Raw genomic sequence first — 16,098 nt, forward strand, 5'->3', positions numbered from 1 at the left:
CAGGCTCCTGAATGAGAAAGCTAGACAATTACTTTGCCTGCTGTGTAGGAAAAGATTTACATGTCAGAAATTCAGGAGGTAAGAAATTCCTGTGGGTCCCCTCCAAAGAGGATATTTGTATATAAAGCAGGTGAGGTAGGGAGTAGAACCTTGGCAGAAATCAGCCCCTCTGGGACTATTGCTTTCACAAAGACACCACCTGAAGGGCTATTGTTGACCTGGGAAGAACTGTTCTGAGATACTTATACTTAATCAAGTATAAAAAGGGCTTCAGAAGGCTTTCCACTCGAGAGTGATGGCACAGTGCACACTGTGCTCTGTGACTGTGAATCAGAGAATGGAACAAAATGAAAGAAAAAAGCAATAATTCCATATTTAATTCACTGCCTGGGTAGTCAATTAGACACTAAAGTATTTTAAACCTCACAAACCACAAAGGCAATATTTTACAGACAATCTATGAATCACAGAAAGCATCTCTCACTTAGATAAAGAATAAGCAACTCACTAAAGGTCTCCTGTTAAGAAAAATGAATGTTATCATCCATAGAATGTGGATAACACTTTAAGAACAGTTTTTATATCTTTCCATCGTGGTTTCCCCCACAAAAAGTAGGGATATTGTGTCATACAATAGGCTTCTTAGTATGACGGTCTCTGACTCACTCATGCCCACTTCTCATGCTGAAAGTGGTTGCTCCTCCTGAACAAATTATTTGGCTTTACTAATACACACCAGAAGGAATGAGGAGGGATTCTGGTGCCAAGCCAGGGGTTGTAGGATGCAGTCATTTTCCAGGAAAGTTCAAATCCACAGGAACTCCAATTAAAGTGGTCTAATAAATTGCTTTATTATATCACTGTTATCTTTTAAAGGACTTCATGGAATACTATAAAATAGAGACATAGGAGCAAGTGACCAATCCATAGATCTGAGTTATATTCTGACTTTGAGAACAAATGTAATTTATTGCTGTCAGTTCAGAAATAAAAGAATCTGGAGCATGTCTGAACTGCTTGTATCTTTCAGAAAATAGCTGTGCCTGCTTTTTATATGTCTAGCTCAGTGATGAAAATCGTAAGAGAACAAGCTCCTTATCCTCAGGTAATTCTCCAATTGCAAAAGTAATACATGTATGTGGGTACATACAGTTTAAATGGAAATTCCACACATGTATGTACCCAAAGGGAGAGAGGGAGGGAAGCAGAAAGAGGTTATAGGAAGTGCCCAGTAATTGACCTCAGAAGCTAAAGACGTAGTAATAGGGCGGTCCTTTCATTTCTCCATTGCACACCCACTGTTCATTCTCAGTCGGAGTGAAGCCTGGTGCTACCAGGGTACCTTAACAGCACAGAGCTAAGTAGCTTATCTCCAGAAAAACTCCATTATCTCACCCACCTGCTTGCAGACCTTTCCCATACATTCTTCACCATTATCGCCAGTTTCATCTTTCTGTCATTCTTGATTTTCAAGACCATTCCCTATGTGTTTACTGTTGTTTTTTCATTTACATCTGTTTGCTATATGCATTCTTACTTCTGACCTTTTACTTCTGCTGCATGTCCCACTTCCTGCACCTTATAGATGGTTTATGTGTCTGGAACTTGTGGCACATTTCTTGGGTCCTACCTCTTGTACACATGGACTGTCCACCACAAATGTCTATATTTTTCCTGTGGTATGCATTTATACTAGAACATCTATTCTCTATTGTTCCAACTTAATTCCTATGTTCTCTAGTATAGTAATCCAGCTCCTTTTTTATTTTTTATTTTTATTTTATTTATTTATTTATTTATTTATTTATTTATTTATTTATTTATTTATTAGCTCTTATTTTAATCTGTTTCTCTTTAGCTACATTTTGCCTCAGGGCTTTTAATCATTTTTTTTAAATTTTTATTTTTATTTTATTTTACAATACTATTCAGTTCTACATAACAGCCACAGATTTCCTTGTTCTCCCCCTTCCTGCCCCCCTCCCCTTCCCCCCAGCCCAACCCCCTTTCCCACCACCTCCAGATCAAGGCCACCCCCGAGGACTGAAATCGACCTGATAGACTCAGTCCAGGCAGGTCCAGTCCCCTCCTCCCAGATTGAGCCAAGCGTCCCTGTATAAGTCGCAGGTTTCAAACAACTATCTCATGCAGCGAGCCCAGGTCCTGGTACCACTGCCTAGATGCCTCCCAAATAGATCAAGCCAATCAACTGTCTCACCTATTCAGAGGGCCTGATCCAGTTGGGGGCCCCTCAGCCTTTGGTTCATAGTTCATGTGTTTCCATTCGTTTGGTTATTTGTCCCTGTGCTTTATCCAACCTTGGTTTCAACAATTCTCGCTCATATAAACCCTCCTCTTTCTCACTAATTAGACTCCCAGCGCTCCACCCAGGGCCTAGCCGTGGATGTCTGCATCCAGATTCCTCAGTCCTTGGATGGGGTTTCTGGCACAACTATTAGGGTGTTTGGCCATCCCATCACCAGAGTAGGTCAGTCCCGGCTGTCTCTCGGCCATTGCCAGCAGTCTATTGTGGGGGTATCTTTGTGGATTTCTGTGGGCCTCTTTAGCACTTTGTTTCTTCCTTTTCTCATGTGGTCTTCATTTACCATGGTCTCCTATTCCTTGTTCTCCCTCTCTGTTCTTAATCCAGGTGGGATCTCCCGCTCTCTTTCCCTCGACCCTCGCCATTCATTGCTCCCACTCATGTCCAGACTGTTCATGTAGATCTCATCCATTTCTCTGTCATTGGGTGATCCCCGTGTCTTTCTTGGGGTCCTGTTTTCCAGGTAGCCTCACTGGTGATGTGAGTAGCAGTCCAGTCATCCTTGTTCCACATCTAGTATCCTCCTATGAGTGAGTACATACCATATTTGTCTTTCTGAGTCTGGGTTACCTCACTCAGGATGATTTTTTCTAGATCCATCCATTTGCCTGCAAACCTCATGATGTCATTGTTTTTCTCTGCTGAGTAGTATTCCATTGTGTATATGTGCCACAATTTATTTATCCATTCTTCAGTTGAAGGGCATCTAGGTTGTTTCCAGGTTTTGGCTATTACAAACAATGCTGATATAAACATAGCTGAGCAAGTGCTCTTCTGGTATGATTGAGCATTTCTTGGGTATCTGCCCAAGAGTGGTATAGCTGGATCTTGGGGGAGATTGATTCCCAATTTTCTAAGAAAGCGCCATATTGATTTCCAAAGTGGTTGTACAAGCTTGCATTCCCACCAGCAGTGGAGGAGAGTTCCCCGAGTTCCACATCCTCTCCAGCATAAAGTGTCCTCAGTGTTTTTGATCTTAGCCATTCTGACTGATTTCCTGCTCCTTTTTTAAAATTAAGCTCTTTCTCCCAGTGAATTTGCAACTTTAGAGTATTGCGTAAGTCCCTAGTGAATCATTTAGCATAATCTATCACCATGTTGACCCCTAATTTAATGTGCACTTTTTAACTGACCCATTCACTGACTCAGAGAAGATGGAAGGAAGCTGAATTATTCCATATTACCAGAGTGATGGAATGCTTACTTCAGAGAACTATCCAATCTCTGTGTTTACTGTTCTTTGAAAAAGTATTTCCGTATTTGAGCATAGGCATAATATTTTGTTTTTGTCTTTCTGCATTATTAATGCAGCTCTAAGTGTTGCCTTCTAAATTATGCCACATGTACTGGAACAGGTTGCATGCTTTCCATTGCTTTTAACATGATTTGTATGTGTGTGTACTTTTAGGGTAAATTTATGTAGAGAAATTTTCTCTGTGTCTGTCTTCTGCCATTCCTTTTGTTTGGTGGCACAGTCTGTTTTCAAGGAGCTAGAAAGTACTCTAAAAAGTAATTCTGGAAGTAACCTTATGACAGCTAATGAGAAAGAAAAACATAACTCTCTGGAATTTTGGGGGAAGGTGGCAAGTGGACCTCCTAAAACAAGTAAGACTCATGTTACAGTTTTCTAGAACAAATCACAGGAAGTAAACAGCATTGTTGAGTGATTTCACCTGAAGGAGACTGGTTGTTTCTCTGTACCTTAAATTCTGGCCAACTATGTTGGTAATATATGCCTTTGACATCCAAGTGACATCTCACTTAGAGATGTGTCTGAATGAATAGAGAGTCATTCCCTCTGATGAGGAAACATCACTGACACCATCATCAAATTCAACTACAAAAATAACCCTAAAATGTAACCTTTACTTCCTTGGCCTTCTTGGTAGACCTGGGTCATTGTTTCCTCATCCATAAACAAATAGCAAATAATCATGGCTGTCTCCATAAGGTCATTTCATATAATGAAGGCCATATATCCATTCATTCATTTATTCATTTGATTTGTTATGAAATATTGAGTCTTCTACTGTTCTGAAGCAAAGAAGGTCTAAATTCCAATCTCTGCCTTTAAGAAACTGATGATTCAGTAAGAGGGAAGTTAGTCAATGAGTAGAATTTACTCTGGCAAGTAAAAACAGAAGCAGGTACTAGAAAGGGAATTACGTTGAAGACTGAAGGGGAAAGCAGTTAGGGAAGGCTTCACGAATGAGATGACCACTAAACTGAGGTGAGTCTTAAGACAGAAAGTGTATAAAGTAGGCATAGAATACAGCTAGTCATGTAAGGAGTGAGTGGCATTTCTAGTACCAATAGCAGCGTTGCAAAGGCAGTAGGCATGAAGCACTGCTTCTTGACTTTTCATGGATATAACTACAAGAAGTTCAAACTAGATAGGAGGATGGGAGAAGAAGGTGGGATTATAAAGCTATGGAGGAACAATGCATAATGGAAATGACGGACTTAGGCACCAGTATCATTAGAAAAAGGATAGGAAATGCAGATGCAGTATTTAGACAAGAGAATTATAAAGGTGGAGAATAAATCAGGTTGCAAGAAGAGGATCTAGAGAAGGGTCAGGTAGGAAACCAAGGAAATGTAGTTTCATGGTGCTTCAGGAATATTTCCCATAAGGAGCCATGGAGGCAAGCAGCCAGAACTATCTAATGGCAAGTTCTCTACACTAGGGTTGCGATTGTGCTGAGGCAAATCTGAGAGCACCGATGGCATGTGGATAGTGGGGATGCTGAAATAAAGGAGGTGTGTTGAAAAGATGACTCAATGAGGAGAGGCGACCGAAGGCGAATGTGATCTAACCGACCAGCAGGAAACAATTCTTGCAAATAAGGCTGAAAAGGAAAGGCCAGAAATATAGAAGTGGATTCTAGGAAACAGCTATGTAGAGGAGTTTCAAGATGTTCTTGATCAACGATGTTGGTTCTTATTGAGAAGACAGTGAGTGGTTTAAGTACTGAAAAGTGGCACTTGGGAAAGAAAGAGATTAATGTGTGTCTTCGGGGAGTTATTATAGTTGTTGGGGAAGTGAGAGATAATGTATAAATTGATTTTTGTATAAGTTTAACCCTCATAAGGAAGTGGTGAGTGATTACAGCAGTGAGTCATGGATAAGAGGAGGTTGAAGGACCTTTTTTTTTTGAGTGGAGAGATCTCAACATATCTCTTGAGCCTAAATGAAAGTTCCAGTGAAGAGGGAAATACTAAAAAGGAAGAAGAAAAAGAATCTTGCAAGAATCGTTAGTGTGTGACCCGAATAATAAAAGAATCCGCATTGCCATGTAATCCCTCCAGCTAGTGATCCTCAGCAGCTCTAGTATAGAAGTGGAGGAATTTCAGGGTTGCATGATGTCAGGTGGAGCTTTGTCAGAGGACTGCTAGAGGAATTCATGGTGTGAGAGTTCCTAGGACTGTAGAGTAGGAGCCATTTACATGACGCACCATAGCATGGAGGCCAGGGAGGTGTTGAAATGGCCTTAAAATAGAGAAAGCCAGAGAATGGAGGTTTTGTTGACATTAGTGTAGAATGACATAGGAGAATTAGAAGGTTAGTAGAATGGGAGGCTGAGCTTAGAGTACAAGAAAATGGAATTGACTGTTTCAGAGAAAAGGTCGTTCTGGATAATGAAAGCACCTGGAGTACTTGGGGCTCTCTACCCTAGCTATACATTTTTTCTGAGGTTTGTAAAATCATTTGACTGACAGTCAGTTCTAAGTAGATACCAGATATTGAAATTTTATATAATTCTCCATGGTATTCTGGTAAAGTCTGATTGAGAATCAATCATTCCTTTAAAAGATGGGGTAGGGAGTGAATTGGAAAAACAATGGAAGGAAGATAACACTGATCAGATCTGAGGAAGGTCAAGAATCCCCCTAAGGGAAGAGCATGAAGAAATTACCCACTTAGATCTTTGGTTTCAGAGTAATGTCAGTGTAGAGATTAGGAAGGAAAACTGGAAGCCAAGGTCTTCAAAGGACACAGGGCCATGAATAAGGAGAAAGTGGCAATCACCTCAAAAGGGGTGTAATTTGTAGGCAAATGCAGAAGTAATGACCTCAAATAAACAATTTGGAATAAATTGGAATGAAGTATAACTTCCCCATTCTGGCAGGTAGGAAGGACTTGGGATAGAGAAGAATGAACAGCTTCTACTAGAATATCTGAGGAAGCATTCACCCTCATCAGATAATTGACAACTCACACATGTAGGGTAGGGCTAATATTATCTCACTTTTAATATAAATCCCCTAGATAACAGTGATCACAGAGAAATTTGAGAACCTGTGGCAAGAAATGATTAAAGCATTTAATGAATAGGTGTAATGTAGAAAAGAGGCTTTTTTTCTTAATGATATAAGCTTTAGCTCTGGAGAAAATACAGAATACTAGGATTAGGTATAGAAGGGATGATAGATTATTAGAAGGATTTTTGTTTCGTTATATGGTGATAGAATTGAGATGTATGACAATATATGAGAGTTTGGACAGTTTAGCTCTCCCTAAGGTAGCAAGAAAAATTTATCCATACTTAGGTCTCCAAGCCAAATGACATTTGCAATTTGTGGTCCAGCCAGTAATCTGTGACTTTGCTCTCTTTTCCGGCAGAATATGGAAGCTACATTCAGAAAGTGATGGGCACTTGGGTTTTTGTTCTCTTCAAATACCAGCCTTGAGCTAATCAGGTTGAATGTTAGGATGAGTTTTAGTACACATGACCAAGGTTCTCAGAATTTTTAGGGGAGATAAATTTGTTTTAAAATTCCTAAAAAATAAGTAAAACAAAAATCAGCTATCTAAGCTCCAAATTATTAGTTATTTCATTATTTAGTTAATATTTAGTTTTTCAATCACTGAATATTTGCTGAAAGCTAGAGCAAAAACTTTCTTTTTTCTTGAAAATGCCACCAAGCCATCAGTTATGTGGCTACTACAAGCTTAGGTACATGGATATAGTGAGAATTAGGTTCGAATACTAGTTCTGACTTTTGCCAGCTGTGTATAGCTGGGTCTATAGTTTAAATGAGATAGCTCTGGAGTTACTTTGTTCATGGTGAATCTTCCTTAAAGGATGGTTATTGAATATTCAGGCACAAGACAGGTGCTAGAGAATGTAAGAGTTAAGATGAGGTCTGCTGTCAAATGTTTTGAATTTTAGCTAGAAAAATAGATAGACAAAAAGCATATAATAATCCAGTGTTGGTAAGTACTAAGCTTAGACTATATACAAGGTGGTTCTGTGAAAACATGAAACAAGGAACATTGAACTTTGCAGAGGGAGAATAGTGTAAGGTTTGCTATGGAGAGTCTTCAAGAATAAGGATTGCTAAAGTGCTGATGCCCAAATTTTGTGAGGATCTGAGTTTGATCTCCAGCACTGTAAATGAAAATAAAATAAAAAGAGTAGAAACCAAATGGGAGTAAACCACACAGAGCTGGCAGGAGAAGGTAAGAAATCAATGGTCCAAGCCATAGCTTAGCATAAATAAAAGCTTGGAAGCAAGAGAAAACACATCTATTTAGGAAGCATAAAATGAATGTGGATATTGTGTTCCATTGCAACAATAGAAGCTGGAGAAGTAAACTGTGACCAGGTCATGCACGCTATTAGATATCATGTTCAGGAGCATGCATTTTATTTTATTTTTCAGAGCTGAGGACCGAACCAGGGCCTTGTGCTTGCTAGGCAAGCACTCTACCACTGAGCTAAATCTTCAGCCCCAGGAGCATGCATTTTAACACATAAGTAATGAGAGGAGTATTTAAATGATCTTAAAGGCAAGAACAGGACCTGGCCACAGAATAGAGAAATGAGTCAGAGGGGACAAAACTCGAGGCATGGAGCCAAGAGGAAAATACTGATGCCTTGGACAAAGATAATGACTTCTGAAAATAAAGAAGATAGATTTAAGACAATTTCAGAAGCCAGACCAATAATATAGAAATACAGTAAAAATCTAACATGACCCCCAAATTGTTGGTTTTGTCATGTAGGCCAATGTAAGATTACTTAGTAGTTATGTGGGAACATAATGATTTGAACTTCTTTTTAAAAAAATTTTGTTGAAAATAGTTTTTTATCATAGAATATATTATGAATATAGTTTCTTCTCCTCCTCCCCCTCCCAGTTCCTTCCCCAATCTGGACCCACCCACCCCTTTTCTGTCTCTCTTAGAAAACAAACAGGTATCTAAGGAATAACAATAAAATAAGATAAAACCAAAACAAACAAATAATAATGTGACAAAACAACCAAACAAGAGAAAGCGCCATAAATGCATACAACTCTTTTAAAGAGTCCAATATCATTCTCTGAATGTCAGTATGTTTTGTATTTCCTAATTTTTGTATATTTTAGAATAATTCCTTTCAATAATCTATTGGAGATAGATAGAATAACCTCTTCTTTGTTCTATTTCTTCCTAAAGAGGAGTCTAAGACCATGCTCCTCCTCTAATCTGGGTGGTTAGCAGTATTATTTTCCTGAGATAGGAATCCAGGGGAAGAGCAAAAGTTTGCGTTTCTTGCTTTTTTCACTTGGCATCAACAGAAGGCAAAAGACTGGCTGTCAAGCAACCTTCTAGAGAGACACTTGGAGTATACAGAATTTTGATCATGTGGAGCACTTACATCTGCGACAGTATGTTGTAAATGTGCAGCCTGTAGAGAAGAGGGGAGAATTTGTTTCCTGGCAAAGAAGCTATGGATGAAGGTTGATATAAAGATGTGGGGCATAAAATAGAAGGTCCCCAACTGGAAATGAGGGGAATTATGAACTTCTGAAAGTAAATGCAAAATTGTGTATATAGCTTTACTGCATTTTGATGGGCAGGTGTCCTATAAATTTCTTCTGATTTTTCAAGTGGAACATAGCCTATAGAGGATATCAAGAGCTGGTTTCTATGAGACACATGAAGCTACTTCTACAGGCTTCTGCATCCAACTGGAACACGTCCAAATCCCTGGGGAGCCTTGATAAATTAGGAATTACGTGTTTATAATTTTCTATTGTTCTTTATTTACATAAAAGCCTCCTTTTAAAAGTGTGTTTAGTATTTGGTAATAGAATAGCTTGATCCACCTCTCTCAGCCAGATTAGGAAAACGCTTGACATGGGTTTGTGTCTGAAAGTGGAGTTAGTCTAAGAGAAAAGACTTTGCATAGAGAAAAATTAAGAAGGACAGAGAATGCACTAAGGAAGAGGTAAACCAACAAACACAATGATAGACAAATAATGGTTGTTGTGTGAGGAAGAAAATCAGAGCATACTGTCAAGGAAATGAAGAGACACATGGTTAGCCATATCCAGGAAGGATGAACAATCAGAAAACTGGAAAACGAAGACAAAGTCCACAAGAATTACTTCAGGGGAACAAGAACAAGGGGAAGCTGTTCCATTTGCCTCTCTGAACAAATAGAAATGATAGTTGTCCAAGTATAAATGGCCACTATGGTATACAAACCCGCAAAGGAATTTGGACTAACAGTTGAGAGGTCTCAAGTCACTGCTCAGCAAGGATATCAATTACTGAAATGAGCTTGCTATAAACAACGACATCTTTGCTGAGGTTAAGATACATGGCACAAGTTCCTGAAAATACTGAATCTTAAATTTTAAATTTGAGATTTAAACCATTCTTCTCTCTTTTTATTCTATAAATGTTTTGATGAGCCTACTAAATACAGCTTATGAAAACCAAAACTATACCTCAAATAAATACATGTTAACATTTTGTCTTTAGCCAATAAGAAGAAAGAGAAAGAACGCCCAGAGATCTCTCTTCCTTCAGACTTTGAACATACGATTCATGTGGGGTTTGATGCAGTCACCGGGGAATTCACTGTAAGTAAGCTCCTTATTTTGTTTTGTAAGCTATAACAACAACAACAAAAAAACTATTTCCTTTACGAACACCTTTATGAACATAGGTTTCAAGTAAGAATTGCTGTATTCCAAAATGTTAGACTGGAGATGGACATTTCCTGGATAATCATACACAGAAATAGAAAGTGGGCACCAACATTGACAAAATTATTCTGTCCATCTTATAAAAGTGTCTGATCAGCCTATAGTTTTCAACTTACTTGAAAATATTTATTTGCCAAGGCACAGGAAACGTAGCTATAGTAAGGAGACCCTGCCTGAACCTGTTCTTTAATCATGTGGAGCTAATCAAATAATAATTTATTCAACTTGGCCAGTGAAGGCAGTTCATCTGAATAATTCAGGCTTTACAGTGGGTCCTGAATTACACAGATAACTACACTAACCAAAAGTCTCTGTAAAATTTGCCTGTTACACTTTTGATTTTAAAAACATAGATTATTTTTAAGATTATTAATAGGTTTATTTTGTAAATATTCAAAAGCACAAGCCCCATGTTTCAGGAAGAAGTATTAATAATTGTATATCGCATATGCATTAGTAGTTATGTGATTACATACACATTATATATGAATCATCTATAATGATTTTCAACATGAATTATCTGGATATGACATAGGTCCAAAATCTATTCCCTTTTTGGATAACTGCAGTGCTCAAATAGAAAAAACTCAGATATATGCCTTTTCATTCCTCTAAAGAAATTACTTGGCACCCCCTTTATCAAATGGGTGATGGGAGAGATGTTGCTAGAAATATGACCTCATATTTCAGCTAATGTTTTCTACTGTAGAAAACAACTCAATCAACAATGCATTCTGAAACAATAAAGAGCTCCAAATTAATTTAGAAAATTAAAACTTTGATAAAATCACAATAATTCTTGTTTTACTAAGCTAGAAAAAATATCAATATTGAAGTGTCAAATTCCCTGTCTCATAGCATAACGGTTAGTGAATGGATTGTGTCGTGTGGTTAAGTAGGGGTAAAGAAGCAAGTCCATTTCATTTGGAGAACTAAACTACACCGCTGAATTGGCAGCCAATTATTTTATTTGTTCACTTTTGGAAGGAAGTAGTGAAAGAATGAAATAGACACAAAGTAAATGTCTTGGCATTATAAATTAGTATAGGCTGATTATTTCTATGTTCTCAGTAGCAAGCAGAAAAAAATGAGACTGCTGAAATTGAGACAGATACAATTTAATGGATTTTGTTATTGAGTCAAAGACATTACTTAAAAGCTGTTTAGTTTGAGCCTAGCTTTTATTTCATTGGCCTACATCTTGAAATTACAAACTGATTATCAACACTACGACCCCCATCTTTCCCACTGGATAAAAGTTGCTTTTGCAATCTGACCATTGTGTGTTTTTAAAAACATCCAAAGATTCTAACTCATTTTCTGATATTTGAAACAGGAAAAGCCCTCAAACTTTATAGTTTTGTCTAATAATTCATCTGTTTTATTTTAAGAGCTTCATTTTTTAGTCCCTCTATGCTTCTCTTCTTTTTAAACTCCTCTTAGTTTGGTTGCTGTTTTGCCATGCTTTCTTGTTCTTTTTCTGTTTTGGTTCAGCTGTGACTATTTTCTCATCTAGCATTCTGGCTCACTTCCACTTGTTTTATTTCTTTCTGCCTATTTGACAGCCTTTGCCACGTTTTCCCCATCTTCGGTCCTTTCTTTAGTCTTTCTGGGTTCTGAATGGAAATAAAGGAAAACTAAATCACCACCCTCTTGCTGACTGCAGCACCAGCCATTTCCACTGTGGTCTGAATTAGAACCCAGTGGACAAATCAGACAAGAGTGAGGTGGAGCATATGACAGACAGCCTTTCTAGTCCTGATGCAACCAAACCAAACAACATCGTCTTATAAAATTCATTTGACATGAAAGAACTGTTTGCAGTCAACTAAAAGAAATTCATTGACCTTGTAGGCAGATCCAGAACAAATACTTTGTTTTCATCTTGATCTTGCAGCTACTTGTACATACATTTTTAAATGATAATAAATTCTACCTTATTATCTTAACCTATGACTTATAATTAATATTCTAGTATATTTAACTTTTAAACCACCAAAGGTAATAAGCCTTTAAAACTTCTACTGGTAAGATTTAGAATTGGGTCTCAATTACTGTAGTTACCATTAGGTCATTGTTGGGGGAAATCATATTGTGAAATTTGATTATTGTGGTTGTGGAGGTTGAATTTTGAGCAATTTGCTGAACTTTAGACCAGTTGTTTTACAAGAGCCTGCTTCTTTGAATAATAGAACACTAGTTTGATATGTTGCTTGGTGATTACCCTAATGGCTAATTGGCTCATATAACCTAATATACCTGGGCATATACTTGGACCCTAAAGCTAAACTTAGGATGGGAGGTGAGATTTGGGTTATTAAATTATTACAAGTCCTTACCCATTATATTGCCATTTTTGTCCCAAATACTTCAGAACTCCCCTTTCCAGACCTCTAGACCTGTGACGGTCGCTTCAAGTCAATCAGAGGGAAAAATGGTATGAGTGATATAAATTATCATTTCTTATGATAAGATAAATGCTTGGCCTGTTATATCATGCTGCCATTCTCCTGGGCTACACTGGACACCCCCAGCTTGATGTACACTTACTTGTTATTGTATATATACAGGCATCAATATGTGCTCCTGCTTCTGATGCTTAGATTCTAGGTCTTCATTAGCTGTCTTAACTTTTAGATTAGTTCCTCAATTTGGAGTAATGAGATGACTCTCTGATTAAGTGCCATTGTGGCATGTGCTCAAATTATAGTAATCAGGTCTCATTGATAAACTGGTTTATCTTATCTTAGAAAAGAGAAATTATGTCAGCAGTGTAGTCATGTGGTAAGTAGAGTTATCTGGAGGAACTTCTTCAACTGACAGCATTTTTTTCTGCTGTCTAGTGATGATCACACAACTATTTATTACAAAAGTTTAGAAGTGCCACGGGAATATATACTACCTACAAATATTCTAATGATTCATGCCAGTGAAGTCTGCTTTAGTGGTTATGTGCAATGCATACCTGGATTTGTAACACTTAATAACTCCTTTGGCCATTACAGTATTAACAAAATGCTATTAATTGCTCTTAGAATCAGAACTGGGATCATGCATGGGCTCCTGAGTTCCAATTTTTGGCTTAAGGCTTTAGCATCAAACTGTGTGATGAATGCATGTAAAAGTGTTGTTTCACTGTGCTTGGAGTAACCATAAATGCCAGGGGTCAAGGACTTATATCCCGAATCAAAGCAGTTGGGTCAAAGCATGTTTCTTTAGCATTTGAGATATCATAAATTAGACAAGTCTGTTAATTTGTATCTGATATTTGTGGGAAGTTGGGTTTGGGAATTATATCATTAAGTGGAAATTATTCATACAAGATTTGAAATGAAATGTTTTCCCTTTCCCTGATATAAATGTGTATTAAATTTAAGCATAGTGTCTGGCTACGTAGAGATGGCTTTAGTCTAATTTTCTTTAAGCCACCTATGACTTTAGCTTTAAAGTACAGAAGAATAATATCAATTTTTTAAAAAGCTCAAGATTGTTATATAGCCATCCCTTGAATTTTAGTCACATAGATATGTATAATGTGAAATGGAAATTTAGTTAACCAGAATTGGGAACTGAAATTTGTAAGTTCATCCCATGACCATTGGCTGTGATGACCCAGTTATAAAAGCAACTTACAAATGATTATTGAAGCTTTTCATAATGCCATCCTTTGTCCCTCCAAATCTTTGTTGTTTCTTTTTAGTAATTTCCCCAATTGCTTAATGGTAATTCTTACTATTTATGGAGGAAGCATCTGGCCCAAAGTGGAATTATATATCCAAACTTTGGGACACTATTGTTTTCTCTGTTCTCTTAAATACGTTGTCCTATAGCCTGTTCTGTCCCTGGTTTAAGTAATACCTCCCTATTTCTATAACTACCCCACTTTAAAAGGGAACCCCCCATTCAGACCCATTGATTTCATCTCTTCCCACCTTCTAAGTTGTCCCACATTCTATTTTAACTTTCTTTTCTTTCTTTATTTACGTCCATTACAGCCAGATCTCTATGGCTCACAGATGTGCCCAGGGAAGCTCCCAGAGGTGCGTCACAGGCCCAAAAGAAGCTTGCATCAAAGTGCTTCTTTGAGATGTCATAGCACTGCAGTAGCAGGTTCATGTGTGTGCAGTAGAGTCGTTGCTTGGCTTATCTCACATTTTTGTTGTCATTCCCAAACTCTGGAGGCCCATGTCACACATTGTCTTGCCGAGACTTCATGGGACAAAGCCATAAAAATTGTGTCTGGATGCACTTCAGCAATAGTGTATCAGTTTCTCTCTCCGAGCTGTTCTTGGGGGTTGGATAATTATAAAATGGGGTCATCTGCAGGTTGAACATGCAGGAAAGAGTATTGAATGCTCGGTGTAAAGCCAGCCTCTCTGTAATTTTAAATAATTCTTGGTTAGATTTCTGAATATTCCCCACCTCCGTGCTCCAAATGCTTCGAATTATTCATTACAAATTCTCTCAAGGCTTTGGTATGGTTTTACAATCCCCAGCTTCTATGTGGCCAATGAATGAAGTAGAGAGGAAGAAAGAGGGGGAGGAGAGGAGGAAGGCTTGCCCTGGAGAAAGCTGCACGAAAAACACCCAAAGCAGCATAAATGCTACTGTTTAGTGTTTCAGTGGCTATTGCTCCTCCACAATTCTAATTTTTCTCCTCCCAATTTGACGTTATCATAAAGCCCTAGAACCCCTAAATTACATTTTGTAAACAGAAAATATAAGCCGACCAAGGGTAGGGCTTTCCTTTTATTTGAAAGGATATTCTGGTTAAAACACACCCAAAAAGAGCTCTAGTCATTTAAAAAAATAAAAACAAAACAAAGTTGATCTGCACATTACTATACTGTGCACAAATTTAGAGAAGTCTTGCTATGTCTGCCCTGAGTCACCAGAAAAAAAATTAAGCTAAGCTGTAAACATCATTTCATGGATGAGCAGAGTCAATACGGAGGTGATTTCCATGTGCTTTTTTTTTTTTTATCACAATCATACTATCACCCACCCTTTTTAAGTTGGATCCTAGTTTTACCTATGTGTTTTGATTAAAGAAGAGAATGATTGCATTATTAAGTTACTAACGTTAAATCGAGAATGTAACTTCAGCTTCCCAAGTGTAATCCTACAGGTAGCATGGGCTTCTTGGTGAAGAACTTTACTGGAACATGCACGTGCTCCTGATATGTTCTGAGCGGCCATTCTTTCCCTTTGGTTGTTCACAGGGAATTCCTGAGCAATGGGCACGATTACTCCAAACCTCCAACATAACAAAATTGGAACAGAAGAAGAACCCACAAGCAGTTCTCGACGTTCTCAAATTTTATGACTCCAAAGAAACAGTCAACAATCAGAAATACATGAGCTTTACATCAGGAGGTAAGGGAATTCTATGGAATCGAAGAGTGAAGAATAAATCCCAGTTCTCAGAGCCTCATGATGAGGCCAAAATATCTATACAATACTGAGGTCAGCTTCAGTATTTTCTGCAAATGGCTTCAGTATAAGTCAGCCAGCAGATAGGGTGGGAATTTGATACTCATGTTAGAAGCTTTGTTTTAGTTCAATGTTGTTATAGTACAAATAAGGAAAATGTTCAGTGGAGCAGTGATGGTTAGATTGAATCAACAATCAGAGTTTTAGCTCTTTGCTAGTATGGGTCTAATTGGTCACTTAGTATTAGGCCTTGGATATAGTCATGAAGTAAGAGTATGTGGATGAACAATGATCGCTAGAAATTTATTTTGTCCCTTAGATTAAGTGATCTGTTTTATGACAATACAGAACAACTT

At 37.8% G+C, this 16,098-nt stretch overlaps 1 protein-coding gene across 12 annotated transcripts in view; it reads left to right on the top strand.

The window, feature by feature from the left end:
• The window catches only part of Pak3 (p21 (RAC1) activated kinase 3), a 277,471-nt gene that overhangs the window by 194,156 nt on the left and 67,217 nt on the right, over nucleotides 1-16,098 (top strand). For 8 of the 12 annotated variants that reach the window (XM_028876944.1, XM_028876946.1, XM_028876943.2 and 5 more), the window contains 4 exons: nucleotides 10,083-10,183; nucleotides 12,684-12,746; nucleotides 14,305-14,349; nucleotides 15,532-15,685. In XM_028876944.1, the coding sequence (XP_028732777.1) occupies nucleotides 10,083-10,183; nucleotides 12,684-12,746; nucleotides 14,305-14,349; nucleotides 15,532-15,685 (363 nt within the window). The remainder of the gene's footprint in view (nucleotides 1-10,082; nucleotides 10,184-12,683; nucleotides 12,747-14,304; nucleotides 14,350-15,531; nucleotides 15,686-16,098) is intronic. The other 4 variants (XM_028876951.1, XM_028876950.2, XM_028876947.2 and 1 more) reach the window with 3 other exon arrangements.

This window comes from Peromyscus leucopus, chromosome X, assembly GCF_004664715.2.
Source record: "Peromyscus leucopus breed LL Stock chromosome X, UCI_PerLeu_2.1, whole genome shotgun sequence".
In the NCBI taxonomy this organism is placed as follows: Eukaryota; Metazoa; Chordata; class Mammalia; order Rodentia; family Cricetidae; genus Peromyscus; species Peromyscus leucopus.